This window comes from Pinus tabuliformis, chromosome X (assembly GCF_031772625.1).
Source record: "Pinus tabuliformis cultivar Carrire ecotype Pingquan chromosome X, CPIR1, whole genome shotgun sequence".
In the NCBI taxonomy this organism is placed as follows: Eukaryota; Viridiplantae; Streptophyta; class Pinopsida; order Pinales; family Pinaceae; genus Pinus; species Pinus tabuliformis.
This window is the reverse complement of record NC_142308.1, coordinates 847,089,059-847,102,983: the sequence shown is the minus strand read 5'-3', so window position 1 is coordinate 847,102,983 and position 13,925 is coordinate 847,089,059. Positions and strand designations below refer to the sequence as shown.

Below are 13,925 nucleotides of genomic sequence, written 5' to 3'. Positions count from 1 at the left end.
CGCATTTGACTTCTTATATAGAGTATATTTTTCTTTACATATATGACCCCCTCTATAGATTCATAGTGAAATATATGATAGTTTCTAAATATCATTAAAGCAGATATCACAATTCAAAATCATTTGTAAAGAAATTTAAGAGAAATTGACAACATCCATCCAAAAAAATAACAATTTGTCATTAACAATTTTCAAAACATGTATAAAATAGCAACATAATACTAATAAAATCAGTATTATTTTTAATCAAAACAAGTAAAATTCAAATATGATAAACAAATCAAAATATTTCATGAATATCGTTATTCTACAATAAATTAACAACATACATAAATCAAACTCATCGTATGATTACAAAATCAAAATGTCTCATTGATATAGGGTAAATTCACAACACCCATCTAAACATAACAATGTCATTCTACACAATAATTTCTTCATAAAAAAACAATGCATGTGCATGCCTAGCTACCACCACCAAGATCATCCTCATGATCATCTTGACCATCCTCATTACTCTGATCCACATCATCACCAACACCGCAACTATCATCATCATCTCCTCCTTCACCACCATCATCCTCATCCTCATCCTCATCATCTCATGATATATGTTGAACATAATTTGGATCATCGTCTTGGCAATCATTACCTATAGCATTCTGACAAAAAAAATCAATATTACATGTTAGTATTAATTACATAACACAACGCATGTTTTTGTTATACAATGTTAACCATAAAATGAGGTAAGATATAATATCTAATAGTACTAAAAAATAAAATGAAAATATGGTTTAAAAGTATATTGGAAATCCAACTAAGATTACATACCATAGAGTCCATCCAAACAACAAATTCAACCCATCTCTTTTGCTGCAGCACCTCCTTTTCCAAATGATTTGGAGGTCTTCCATATTTTAGTTCCTATCAATCAGTAAATAGGGAGAAATTAGATAACAATGAATTTCTTCTAGTACAAAATTTATTAAAAAAATATCACATGTTTAATATACTTACAAAGGTTGTTATCAGTGCTTTTAAACCTTTCTGGCCACTACGATGAGTGACTTTTGTCTTGGTTAACCTCGCCTTGGATGCCTTGTCCTTAAACATAAACCAATTCAATTTATTTTCACACAAATACATGTCTAAGATACTTATAAGTATTAATACATTCTAAATAATGTTTAATGAAAAATTCAATACCTGAATGCTCTCATTGTCGGCTTTTCTTTGTGCATCCAACTTCTCATATGATTTTACAAGTTCTTTCCATACTTTAAAAGGTATGTCAATAGGTCTTTGTTTCAGTCTTTGATCTTGAGGCATTTTTTTAATTTTTCTTGTTTGGTTAAAAAATTTGGTTAAAAAAAACCGAACAAGTAATTCACATCAATGGCATGGGGACCCTATGGATATGTGTAAAAAAATGGCTATAAAGAAAACATCCAAAAAACTTATGAGCTCTCCCTTTGATGGTCACTTGGGGCATATGGCTGGAAAGGAACAACTCCATTTTCGAAAATCAAGGACAATCCTCTCTCAAAATCCTTCCTAATATTTGCTCCAAATGTCTTAAAATGAAAAACAAAATTCAAACGTCATCCTTAAACATCTCCCTTAAATATAACGTTGGACCATAAATTCTTCACTTTTATTGTTATCGGCTCTGGAATGATTTTTCTATATGCAATTATATAATGAAATATGTCTGCACTAATGAAAAAACATTGAGTTTCATTTTTCATAATCACAAACAATGAAAAAAGAATCACACGTAACTAGCATCATTTTGGAAATTTTATATTTATTAAAAATCTTTAACATGTTTTCCTCCCATATCTCATAAAAAGGTGTGAAATTTTTTATATACTCTCCAATAAGCCTAAGGATCACATACCTTTTAAAACTTTGCATTACCATTATATGTTTCTCCTTGAAGATATATAATATGTTTCTTCTTTAACAAAAACGCTCTGATCGAAGGATGGTAATGTATTCATAGAAGTCACTGCAAAAAATCATTTGGGTATGAGGATTTTCAAGATTTCAATGGAAATCTGGATGTGGGATGCGATGTTACGATGTGGGTCAAAGAGATTGAGCTCTTTCTTTTTCTGGATTATGGGATTTGAATGCAGGAGTTGTTTCTATGGATGATAAAATTATGAGATTGAGGATTGTGGTCTTTGAATGCAGAAATTGCTTCTTTGGATGATAAACTTGTGCTTTTTTTATAAACAGTTGTGGGGATTCTCCTAAGTTTTTATTGATTTCTCTTTTATGTATCATACTTGTCATTGCCAACCCCATTATCATATCAATGTCTAGGATGAGAAAGACAGGGATGGGATCAGTGAGGGCTCAATGTCTTTGTTGTCATCAGAGTCCAGGTCGATTGATGGCAGTGAAATGGAAGGGTAATCCCCAAGGTGGTTTGTTGACGATGATCAGACATGACACAAAATGAGTCGTGGGCTCGTTCTGAAGACCAAGTGAGTGGATTCCTTTGATGTGGAGGCCATGGACGTGCCCGATGTTCATAAGGGCCATGATAATGACCTTTCATTAGGACAGACGCTCGACTTGGCATTCCAAACACTTGGAGTGGTCTATGGAGATATGGGTACCAACTCCTTGTATGTTTTCACTAGTGTATTCATCCAAGCTCGTACCAAAGGAGAGGAAGATGTTTTGGGTGCATTAGCTTTAGTGATGTACACAATAGCCCTCAACCCTTTGGCTAAATAGGTGTTCATTATGCTCAAAGCCAATGACAATGGTGAAGGGGGGACATTTTCCTTGTACTCTTTGATTTGCACATATGCGAAGGTCAATCTGCTCCCCAACCAGCAACCATCAGATGAAAAAAATTCCAGTTTCAAGCTCAAGTTGCCCACCCCGAAACTGGAAAGATGATTAAGAATCAAAGAAAGCCTTTAGAGAAGTACAAAATTGAAGACCCTACTGCTACTCTTGTTTCTCATGGGTACTTCCATGGTAATTGGGGATGGCATACTTACACCTGCAATATCAGTCATGTCTATTGTTAGTGGCATGCAAGATGAAATATCTAGCTTTACGGAAGACACTGTGGTCATTGTCTCAATCATATTCCTGGTGATCTTGTTCAGCATAAAACAGTTTCGTACAAGCAAAGTAGGCATGACATTTTCTCTGGCACTCATGATATGGTTTTTCTCTATTGGTTCTATTTTACTTTACAATATTATTTAACATGACATGACAATTTTAAGGGCATTCAATCCTGTTTATATCTATTACTTGTTCAAGAGGAACACTATCAAAGCATGGATGTCCCTAGGAGGTTGCGTGTTATGCATAATAGGAGCTGAAGCTATGTTTGCTGATTTGGGTCACTTCTCAGTAAGATCCATCCAGATAGCCTTCACATGTGTAGTATTCCCATGCCTACTATTGGCTTACATGGATCAAGTTGCATATCTTATGAAGCATCCCTCTGTGGTGGAGAACGTATTCTCTGCTTCAATTCCAGATGGTTTTATCTGGCCAGTCTTCGTGATAGCTAGTGTTGTTGCCATGATTGCAAGCCAGGCAATGATCTCAGCAACAATTTCATCTATTAAAATGTCCATGGCCCTAGGATGCTTTCCCAGATTGAAAATAATTCACACATCCTGACGGTTCATGGGTCAGATCTACATTCTTGTCATCAACTGGGTTCTAATGATAATGTGTGTCTTGGTATGTGATTGTTTTAAGAGCACGGTCGAGATATCAAATGCATATGGCATTGCAAAGGTAGAGATGATTATGGTGACTACAAGCCTAGTGACTCTTGTCATGGTTCTTATATGGGCAAAAAATATATTCCTTGCGATTGGATTTCCTGTTCTATTTGGATCAACTGAGCTAATTTATTTTTCTGCAGTTTTGATGAAAGTGGGGGAAAATGGTTGGATAAATGGTTTTTGCCACCTGCTTCCTTCTTGTGATGTACATTTGGAACTATGGAAGTGTTCTGAATTATCAGGAGTTGTATATCTTGTTGGTCACGGAGATGTCAAGGCTAGAAAGGATTCATGGTTTCCTAAGAAACTGGTTATAATCTACTTCTATGCTTTCATGAGGGCAAACTGCAGGGCAGGCCGTGCAAGCCTCAATGTACCTCACACCAATCTCTTGCAAGTTAGCATGACATATACTGTCTAACTTGAAGGTTTCCATGAATCAAACATGCTGAATGTTTTTCAAGGACCAAGTCACAACATCAATATGGTGATGGATAACAAAGATTTCCTTGAAGGTGGCAGAGATGAAGTGAATTTTAATGTGAAGTTAATAATCATAAGTTTTGTTGTCGACCAAGATCTTCATTACTTAGTCCTTGATTTTGTTTGATAGAGAATAATAGCCATTCCTACGATTAATCAATGATATTTATGAACAAAGACACCATTCTTTTTTCAATGAAGATGATAGGTGGTATTTTATATGCATGGTTAAGCCTAAGATAAGCCATGTTTTCTACATAAGAAAGTTATATTAAGTTATATCCATGAAAATCTGTGTTGCATGGGTACCCGCACCCGGGGGTAGGGTTCTCGAACCCGTCCCGGGTTCCCGCACCCAAGTACCGGATTCGGGTACGGTTTCTTCCCAGACGAAGCCACAAGAACCGGGTTCTTCCATGAAGAACTAGGTTCTTCAAAAAAAAAAATTGGGTTCTTTTCCTTTAACGGGTTCTTGGGTTCTTGTGTTCTTGGGTTCTTCGGGTTCTTCGGTTCTTCGGTTCTTCGGGTTCTTCGGGTTCTTCGGGTTCTTCGTGTGCTTGGGTTCTTCGTGTGCTTGGGTTCTTCGGGTTCTTCGGGTTGGGTTCTTTGGGTTCTTTGGGTTCTTCATAAAAAAATTGTATTAAAAATTTAATTTTCAAATAATTTTTTTTATTGAAATTTAAAGAATGATATGCCCAATGTTGCATGGCCCATTGATCTATGCAACAAAGGTTTTATGTTGACCTAACAGGGCAATGAACTCCAGTGGGCCCAATTCTGGGCTATACAATATTTTTTGTTTAATAACAGAAATGATAATTTGAATAAATTATTTAAATAAGCAACCTTACTATGGGCCAGTGACACAAAGAACAATAAACTTAGAAATCTATTTTGCTGAACAAAAGAAACAAGCTTGGAGAATATTGTTACTCTAAAGATTCAACTTCAACTTCATATGACACAAAAGATGGGGTGTTAACTTACGATATTTAGCCAAAGTAAATCTGATAGGAATGACTAACTTGGAAAGTAAACAACTGGGCTCCCAATGCCATTTAGCGGCCAGCCTTTCATGAAACAAACAACGCAACCTTGCAGGTAGTACATTCCCACAGTGCAAGTTGTTTATGAATAGCAAAAGGAAGCACTGCAAAACTGGTTTATGTAGACCTTCTGTGTTCAGTCCTCCTGTCTATTTGTTTTATACAATTTGACAGCAGTATTAACTGATACTCACATGGGGACCAACATGAGAAGCCATAAAAATTCAAAATGATTAAGCACTGAGAGAATTCTTTCTGCTCATACAGACCTGTAAAATGTCATCAAGATTAGAAAGGGAATGACATATATCAGGAAGATCATAGATCACAAATTTCACCCTAATCTACATTGTTTGTTGTTTCTGAAGTGAGGTTGTTTTGCTTTCCAATGAGAAGATATACTTGAATTCTGAAAGGATATGTTATAATGCTGATACTACTTGTGACTGCACAGAGAGGCCCTGAGTCACTGAACAGCCACCATTCTTCTGTGGAAAATTGGCTTCTGTATGAAGGGGTGTTACCTACAACAATGCCTATGGACAATCCTGCAGAAAAATGGGCTCTGCTTGAAAGGTGTGTGATCCATTCAACATGCCGATAGCTGATGGTTATAATTTTGAAACATAACCCAGAGGAGAAATAAAGGAAACTTCTTCCTAATCGCGCACAGGGCAGCCCTTTCATATTGATTAAGCCAGATGCAACTACAATTCCATGGGAACAAGACCAAAATCCATCATCAAAACACAGTGTTCCATGACACTAGGAAATAGACCTTGAGTCAATCTGGTAAATGCATTATCTGTAACAGTAAGAATAGATGAACCGTATTCCTCAGTAACTGCTATTCCTCACATCTAGAATTTTGCACCCCTTGGTATCCTTAGTGAGTCTTTTCCTTCTTTCCAGAATAGAATTTTGAGTGTAGGTGCTTTTGTGATTGTTTCATTGCCTTCTTGTATATTATTGGTCTCTCACGTGCATTCATGGACAGGCATAGCCCACTAGATATCTGAGAGTCTGAAACAGGCTTGACAATTCTCAAAGTTTTGTAAACTTTTCTTGTCATTTTAGTATCTAGAGTCTTGTCTGCTATGGTTTGGAACTTCTTGAAAAAAATGTTGGAATTGGGGGTACACATGCTAGTTTTACATTTTTACCCAATATGGTGGTGTGTAGGGTATCACAAGATAATGTTTTGTTGGAAACACATCAGGATGGTTTTCCTGCTATTGATGTGAATGACTACTTCTGTTAAGCATATTTTGCTCTATGCCATGTTGTAGGAGGATGCTCTGTACTATTCACTCATCAAAGCTTGCTGCAAATCAAAGAAAGTTCAAGCCGCTGCCCAGATACTGAACAAAATGCTTAGGGAACGTGTTGTTCCAAGTCATGCAAGTTTTATCTATGGCATGCATCATCTTGGGAAGGTAGGAAAAAAAATTGAGGCATAAAAAGTTCTTGAAGAAGTGATAGATTGTAAATCCTCTGTACATGTTAAAGTATACACAGAAGTAATGTCTGCTCTATTTCAGACCAGTGAAGTGGAAAAATCATTACAATTAGAAGGCAAAATAATTAGAAGAGGTTGTGAAACTAACTTTTTGACTCTGTAAAACAGTGTTTCTCTAAGGGAAAAATTGATGAGGTATCCAAGATTTTAGAAGGCATAAACCAAAGATATCCGGTACAAGGTATTACATTATGAAAAAATTGAAATGGTCAGATTTATTGTTTTTCCAAGGAGACCACTCTTGCTTGAAGGAATGGAGAGGGCTCTGCTCGTAAGAAAGTACTAAACCAAGACCATTGTCAAAAAATGTTGAACCAAGAGTATTGTTAAAAAGCAATGTTGCTTAGTTGCATGAAAATTTAATTTTGGACTCTTTGCTGGCAAAATTTCATATAAAGGTATGCCATTTTGCCTTATAACATGATGATTTTAATGAAAAAGGAGGAAGGGAATCAACTTCAGAGAATCAAATGAAGTTAAAAAATATTAGATTATCAATTATAATCCATAGGAAGGGAGGAAAATAAAGGGAGATGTTTTAAGGCTTGATTTGATGACTCAACCTCAATTCATGATTGATTATGATGGTTGGAGATGCATCTAGCCCTTGTTTTGTATTTTTGGAGCTTTATTACCCCTAAAAGGGCATAACATCATGCTTGGGAAGAGTTTCAACCCATGCATGCGAGCATTAGTGGCTTATTTTTTTGTATTGAACTATTGAGTTGGCTTGGTAGCCCATTTACTTCAAGCCCACTCAGAATTAAGTTTCTTATAAGGCTTTTAGGAAAACTAATGGAAGTGATTGACCTCATATAAATAGAGGATCACTCCCTTGTTTATCATCATCACTTGTGGATTTCAACCTCTTTTATAAAGCTCTACTTAGCCTAGATGCAACTCGCTACTTGTGGAGATGTGATCTTTTTGGACCCATTGCTATTGGCGAATGATTTGTGTCTTGGAGGTGTTTTTTTGGGATTGAAAGAAGGCTATTTCTTGGAAGAATTTAAGTGTAATTGCAGATTTTTATTGTTTTTCATGTGATAAAATTATGCTAGGGTTTTTCTTATTCCATCTCTACATGCATATCTTATATGGAAATCTTGCTTTATTATTGCATGCTAAACCTTGAATACCATAAAGGACCTCCTAGAGAGCTTTCATTTATTTAATTTCCCCCCCCATTAAAAAGATAGCTAGGGTTTATCAAGTGAAAACTAGGGTTTTCCCACTTACTCCAAGCATAAATTTAATTTATCTTAAATTTAGCCCTATAGACTACATCACCCAGGTAGGAAAAGGCACTAGGAATCCTTTTGGTGATCTAAAATCATAAAAACTTTCATCTTATCTCCTCTTCTATTTTTTGAAGTCCTTTAAAGCAAGCCGCTAGGGCTAGGGCATAGGGTCAAATTCAACAAGGGTCTCCTATTGGATAGACATTGAGGCTTTAGTAGCTTGAGTTAAACTTGATTGATCCTTGGCACTCAAAATCTAGCTCTCTTCATGCTTGAATTTTCCCCAACAATCTACCCTAGGTAATTTGTGACCTAGCTAAATCCTAACTTTGGCTAAGGCTTCAACTTGGGTCTTAAATCGAAGGTTTTCCTTTTCTTATTTGCAAACCTTTTCTTGGTATTTGTATACCTAGGCATCCCTTTGTTGATCTACACGATGTAACCCTAGGTCACAAGTACCTCTCTAGGGCTTTGTATATGGTACATTGCTCCTACACATAGACAATTGTGCCCTTGTCCATTGAAAGTACCTTTACTTAGCTTTGATTCATCTGATATATCACCTTGATCCATATAACTTAGAATATCATTTAGGTGAAAATTGGGAAGCCTCCTGTGTGGTATAATTCCACTAAAAAGCAGAAGGAGGATTGCTGAGGTGACAATGGAAATGCACCTCATTGTTCTATTAATGTCTGGCCTTTGCCTTGTGACAGCTTGCTAGATTTTGAAGAAACAGGCCTGATATCATTAAATGGCAGTCATGGTAGTTCGACAGTGATTATATTCCTTCCTCGAACCAACATTGCATTGAAGGCAGGGAACACTTCAAAATTGTTGAAAAAAATGTATACACCATGATAGAAAATGACAATAAAAAAGATGTATGTGGTAGATTGAGCAAGGTAATAACCATTCCTGGAAAGTATCAACTTGTAGCTATTATAGTAAATGTTGTATTCATTTTTCAGATAGTTTTTGGGGACAGTCCTTCGAGGATGTATCAATGCCCTAATCAAGAATACATGCTTGAAGATGCCCTGAGAATGACATTGGTGCCATTCTTTGGCATACTTTAGAAAATAAAATTGATTCTCTTGTAAGGCAGAAGAACACACCAATTGGTCATATGGATCACCACATTGTTGAAATTTGTTTCGGGAATGCCTTGCAAAAGAACAGTGATTTGTGTCCAAAGGGAACAGAAGAGTGCAGAACTGATAATATGGCCTTGACATGCAAACTGTTGAATCTGTGCAAGACTCAAAAATACAACATTCTTGTACTTTTTCATATAGTCTTAAAACCAGAATCCAAAAACATGCAGTAAAGGGGGATATTGTTTTCTCGGAAGAGATGCTCAAGAGCCAAGAAAACACCTTATGGTTTGACAACAATTATAACAGTCCTTTGCAGGGATGGGTAGATATATCATGTAGCAGAACATGTCCAAAGTTACAGCCCCTTCATGACATACTTCATTTGCAGGCATCCAAATTCATTCCCAGAGAGGCATTGACAGAGATTCCAACTTGTAACCATTCAGAGTTTGATGTCTCCCTGTTTTCCATGATGACTAAGCACTGAGGGAAGGGGCATTGTGCTTCCAAGATGTTAAGGTGGTTGCATTGGATCACTGACTTCACCTAGTAGCTGCATTTTGTACATGCTACAGTAGGGTAGGAAAATGAATAAGTTCACTTGAGCAGTAGTGTAACAAAAATAAGATCCCTTGAGCATTTTATTTGGTTTTATTGTCAATGATGTGTTTGTTGATGAGGAGGTCAATCTCATGTGTAAAGAGATGCACTTCCTCAATTTCACTCATGGTTGGATTTTTGTAGCTCTCACTCCTTGGAACTTAATTGACATATCTTTCTTGGAGCATTTATGGTGTAAGGGATTCTTTTTTTGTGGATGATTGTTTTCAATTCTTGAAGCGTCTCTTTCTTGGTTATTATTTGAATTTTGGTGCATACATATTAATGATGAAATGCTCGTCTTCTACAAGACTTCAAGATCAATCCATTTAGGGGGTAAGTTACCACTCGGAAGGGAGATCTTTTAGGGTATTTTCTTCTGCATTATTCCTTTGTTGATTTGGTGATTATTTGGCACCTTGCTATGTTTTTCCTTTGGTTCCCTAGTAAGAAGTATTAAGTAAATTTATCAAAACATATTTGATCTTGTTGGTGAAGGTTTTCCATTGAAAGTTCCCTTCTTGTAGACCTTGATATTCATTTTTATTCTTCATTGAGTGAGGGATCACTCTTTCCTTTTGGTTCTAGACTCTAGTCTCAAACCCCTAATCCTTGAAGGAAATAAGCCACTTCTCCAAAGAGTTTCTTCTTGACCTCATAAGCCATTTGATTCTCCTTCCATCACTTATTCTAAAACCCTAAAAACTCCAAAACTCTATTTTACTAAGGCTTCTCTCAACTTCACCTTGTGCCTCATTTCTTTGTCTTATTAATAGTATTAGGTATATCCCCTTGAGCCAAAGGATAGCCAACCTAAAGTGAAGAGGATAGGTTGTTGAGGTGAAGGTGGTGACCATCCTAACAGTTCCCTGAAGTTGTACATTGTGGATTAGGGCTCTTATCATTACATACAATTTGAGAGGTAACAAGAAGAATGCACCCTTCCCCACAGAAGCAGTGAATGATTGGAGATGAATTGAATTCTTAAAGGAGGTGGGAGTATTTTGTGGACTCCAAGAAACTAACTATGACAAGGGGCAAGCAACAACATTGTCTTGTGGGGGAATCTTATGGAGTTAATTTGCTAATTTTGCAGCAGTTTCTTAATTGTATTTCAAGAAAACCTGCTAACTCATTTGCATGTGAGAGAGATTGCAAGACAGTACATTTCATTGTCCCCAATAAGAGAAACAAGTTGAAATTAAATAAATTATGATACCTGGTTTTTGTGAATAGCAGTTTATGGTTACCGAATAACAATATGTTAAAAAAGGCCTCCAAGCATGACATTCTACTTTCTGATCATAAAACAAGAGGTTAACACTAATAATACACCTTTCATCCCCCAGTCCATGGAAGCATTAAACTATTACTCATCAGTGTTTGAGTCGCTAGATGCTACACTTAAAAGGGATAGCAGAAATCGTATGAATGTTGAAAAACAATGCCTTGCCTGAGACACAGTGAACATAATTGCTTGTGAGGGAGAAGAAAGGATTGAGAGGTATGAAGTTACAGGAAAATGGAGAGCTAGAGTGACTATGGTAGGATTTAGTGTATATCATCTCAGTGCTAATGTTAAGGACATGGTTAAATCTTTGCTCTGTTAATCATATTGCAATAGCTATAAGACTAAGGAAGAAGGAGGAGCTATGTATTTACTATTTTGGATGGTTGGACAAAATTCTCATTGCAACATCTGCTTGGCATTGAGAGGCAACGACTATAAGAATGTTCTTGTACAAGAATTTGTTATAATTTATCAATACCATTGTTGAAACTGCATGTCACTTTCATGTGTGTCAGGGAAGAGTTCAGAAACCTGACACAATAACTTATTATAGGGGTAAAAGATGAAACTAATTTAAGGAAACAATGGTTTTTACCTGTCCTGTTCAACCAGGGATAAGATAGTTATTCGTTTGTATTTTGCTTCCTTATCCAGGTAGACAGGAAAATGCTAAGGCTTGCTAAAATCAATGATATGCCTGCCTACACAGTGGGTAATTGGATAGAGATAGTTACTATTTAACTTTCAGGAACTTATACTTCACTAGCTAAAAAGTTTTGGATTTTTTTTTCTTATGACCTTGAGTACAGAGTCTCATAATCAACTAGAAGAAAAATCAAGTCTATCTTTCAATTGCTTGAACCATGACTATATCACGGATATTGCAACAATAAAAGAAATAATTCCAGTCTATAGAAAGGTAGCATAGTAATAACATGCTTGAGTTTTCGGGGTGCTCCAAACAATCTCGTCCTAAAGATAGGATTCCAGGTTGTTTGCAGATTTTAATTGGTGAGGTTGGCTCTAATTTTGGAACTTTGTTGGCTCTGCTGCAGGTATCATTTTGCCCCAAATCTTCGCCAAGCCTTTTTCATGGACTCACTAAAGGACTCTCATTTTTTGCATCCTTCATATGAGTAAACCTTCGACCCAGCACTGGTTTTCAATACAAACTTTCAAAGAGAGAAACTGGCAGTTTGGAGCAGGTTACAAGACCTCCTTCTATAATGAACAGATATGACCTTGGAATGTGGCAAAAGTTCTCCCCTTCAGCCGGTGCTAAAGAAAACAAAAAGCTTCTCTCTGAAATCTCTAACGGCGTGCTTGGATGGCCTAATCTGACCAAAACTACAAAAATGTACCATGAGTTTTCCTCTACGTTGTTATATTGTGAAGGATAGTGTTTCCCTCAATTACTAACCGTTCCAATAGCCCCTGCTTCATGATCCATTAGTTTTGACTTCTCCAGACACTAAAGAGCATTAACGATTCTATTCCATTACACAAAGATGAGCTGGAAGGGAAAACCCTTCGGAGCACCGTATTTCATGTTGAGGTATCAAATTCTTGGTTCCATGGAAATAGAAACCGCATGAAGATATCTACGAACCACTTGAACATCAAAAATGTTCAGTCTCAAAACTCTGAAGTAAATTTGTAAAGAATGTAGCATTAGCTTTGTTGGCTTAGTGAAATCCCTAATTTTCTATCCTATTTGTCTGTCTTAAAAATCTCACGAAAACCTGTAAAGATTGTGCCATTGTGTACGCTTAGCCTCTAAAAGCCCTAGCTTTCTATCTTCTTCTGTGTAATTTGAATAGAACACCATCAAATACCAGAATTATCAATTCCCATTCTCCAAAACTTTTAAATGTGCGGAACTGAGACAGAAATCATTCAATCAAACCACTCGAAATGCATCTGAATGCTGATCCATTAACTTAAAGAAATTCTTCCCAAACTCTGCCATTTTTTAAACAAAATTTTGAGCACAACCTTGTCTAGTCCATTTATAGAGAGTGTTACTTTATGAAATCTTGCCTGTAAGCCAAAATAGAGTCAATTTTCCATTGAAAGCTCAGAATAACTGAACCAGAAATAACCCTTGTGAAATTTGCTGCTTAAAACATTGTTTTGAGCACGGCCTCTTTCTTCAGATTTATTTTAGATAATGCGGTAGCTTATTTAATGAAATATTTCCAGAAAGTTGAAATATGGCAAATTTTTCCAATCAAGAACTCTAAATAATTTCATTAGGACAAGGCGTAGAGGATTCATGACGGCGACAAGAAAATAATGGCGCTTTGCAATTTTAGCACACTCTTGCAGAAAAATACCTTTTCTGAAATCGTTTTGACCACGAAGAAACGCAGATGAACTGTTGGAAGTCGTGCAGAGAGAGATCTGGTGGCTCGTGGATCGATTCTGGGGCAATGTTTATGCGATTGCAAACCATGATTGTTCATATGCGAGCTACTGAGCTCGTTGAGAGGGATACACGCAATGGCGCCAAACTACCAAGAGGATTTGAATTTAAAGGCGGGATAGAATATCTATCGTCGATCATGTCATCGACGGCCATATATTTGTGTTTCAGTAAAACGGATTTTCAAAGAATTTGAAATATTATACATTTTATAGAATTTGAAATATTCTACATTCTATTATTTAAGCTGAATAATAGTTTTACTTTGGAAAAATAATTGGGCACATCAAATAAAATATTGATGCGACGGACACAGAACTCCGAAACAATAATGCACCCTTCTCTTACTCCAAAAACAATAATGCACCCTTCTCTAGCTGATGTTTCAATGCTTTCTTTGAAGTGGAACTTAAAGAATTAAGTAATTATTCATTATTAAATTGG

The 13,925-nt window shown here is 36.4% G+C and overlaps 1 protein-coding gene across 1 annotated transcript; it reads right to left on the bottom strand.

The window, feature by feature from the left end:
- Positions 1 to 283: 283 nt before the first annotated feature.
- On the bottom strand, positions 284 to 13,542 carry LOC149142398 (uncharacterized). Its single transcript, XM_089449803.1, has 4 exons — positions 13,393 to 13,542; positions 1,021 to 1,107; positions 835 to 927; positions 284 to 662 (listed from the first exon to the last, which is right to left on the bottom strand). Exons 1-4 carry the CDS (start codon positions 13,519 to 13,521, stop codon positions 603 to 605), a joined length of 369 nt encoding a protein of 122 aa, XP_089305929.1. The 5' UTR covers positions 13,522 to 13,542; the 3' UTR covers positions 284 to 602.
- Between the last annotated feature and the right edge of the window lie 383 nt (positions 13,543 to 13,925).

Coding starts and splice junctions, on each gene's coding strand:
- LOC149142398 (XM_089449803.1), bottom strand. CDS start 13,521: ATGAACAATCATGGTTTGCAATCGCATAAACATTGCCCCAGAATCGAT. Junction 928..1,020: donor AAGCACTGATAACAACCTTT/GTAAGTATATTA, acceptor ACTGATTGATAG/GAACTAAAATATGGAAGACC. Junction 663..834: donor TTGTTTGGATGGACTCTATG/GTATGTAATCTT, acceptor TTTTTTTGTCAG/AATGCTATAGGTAATGATTG.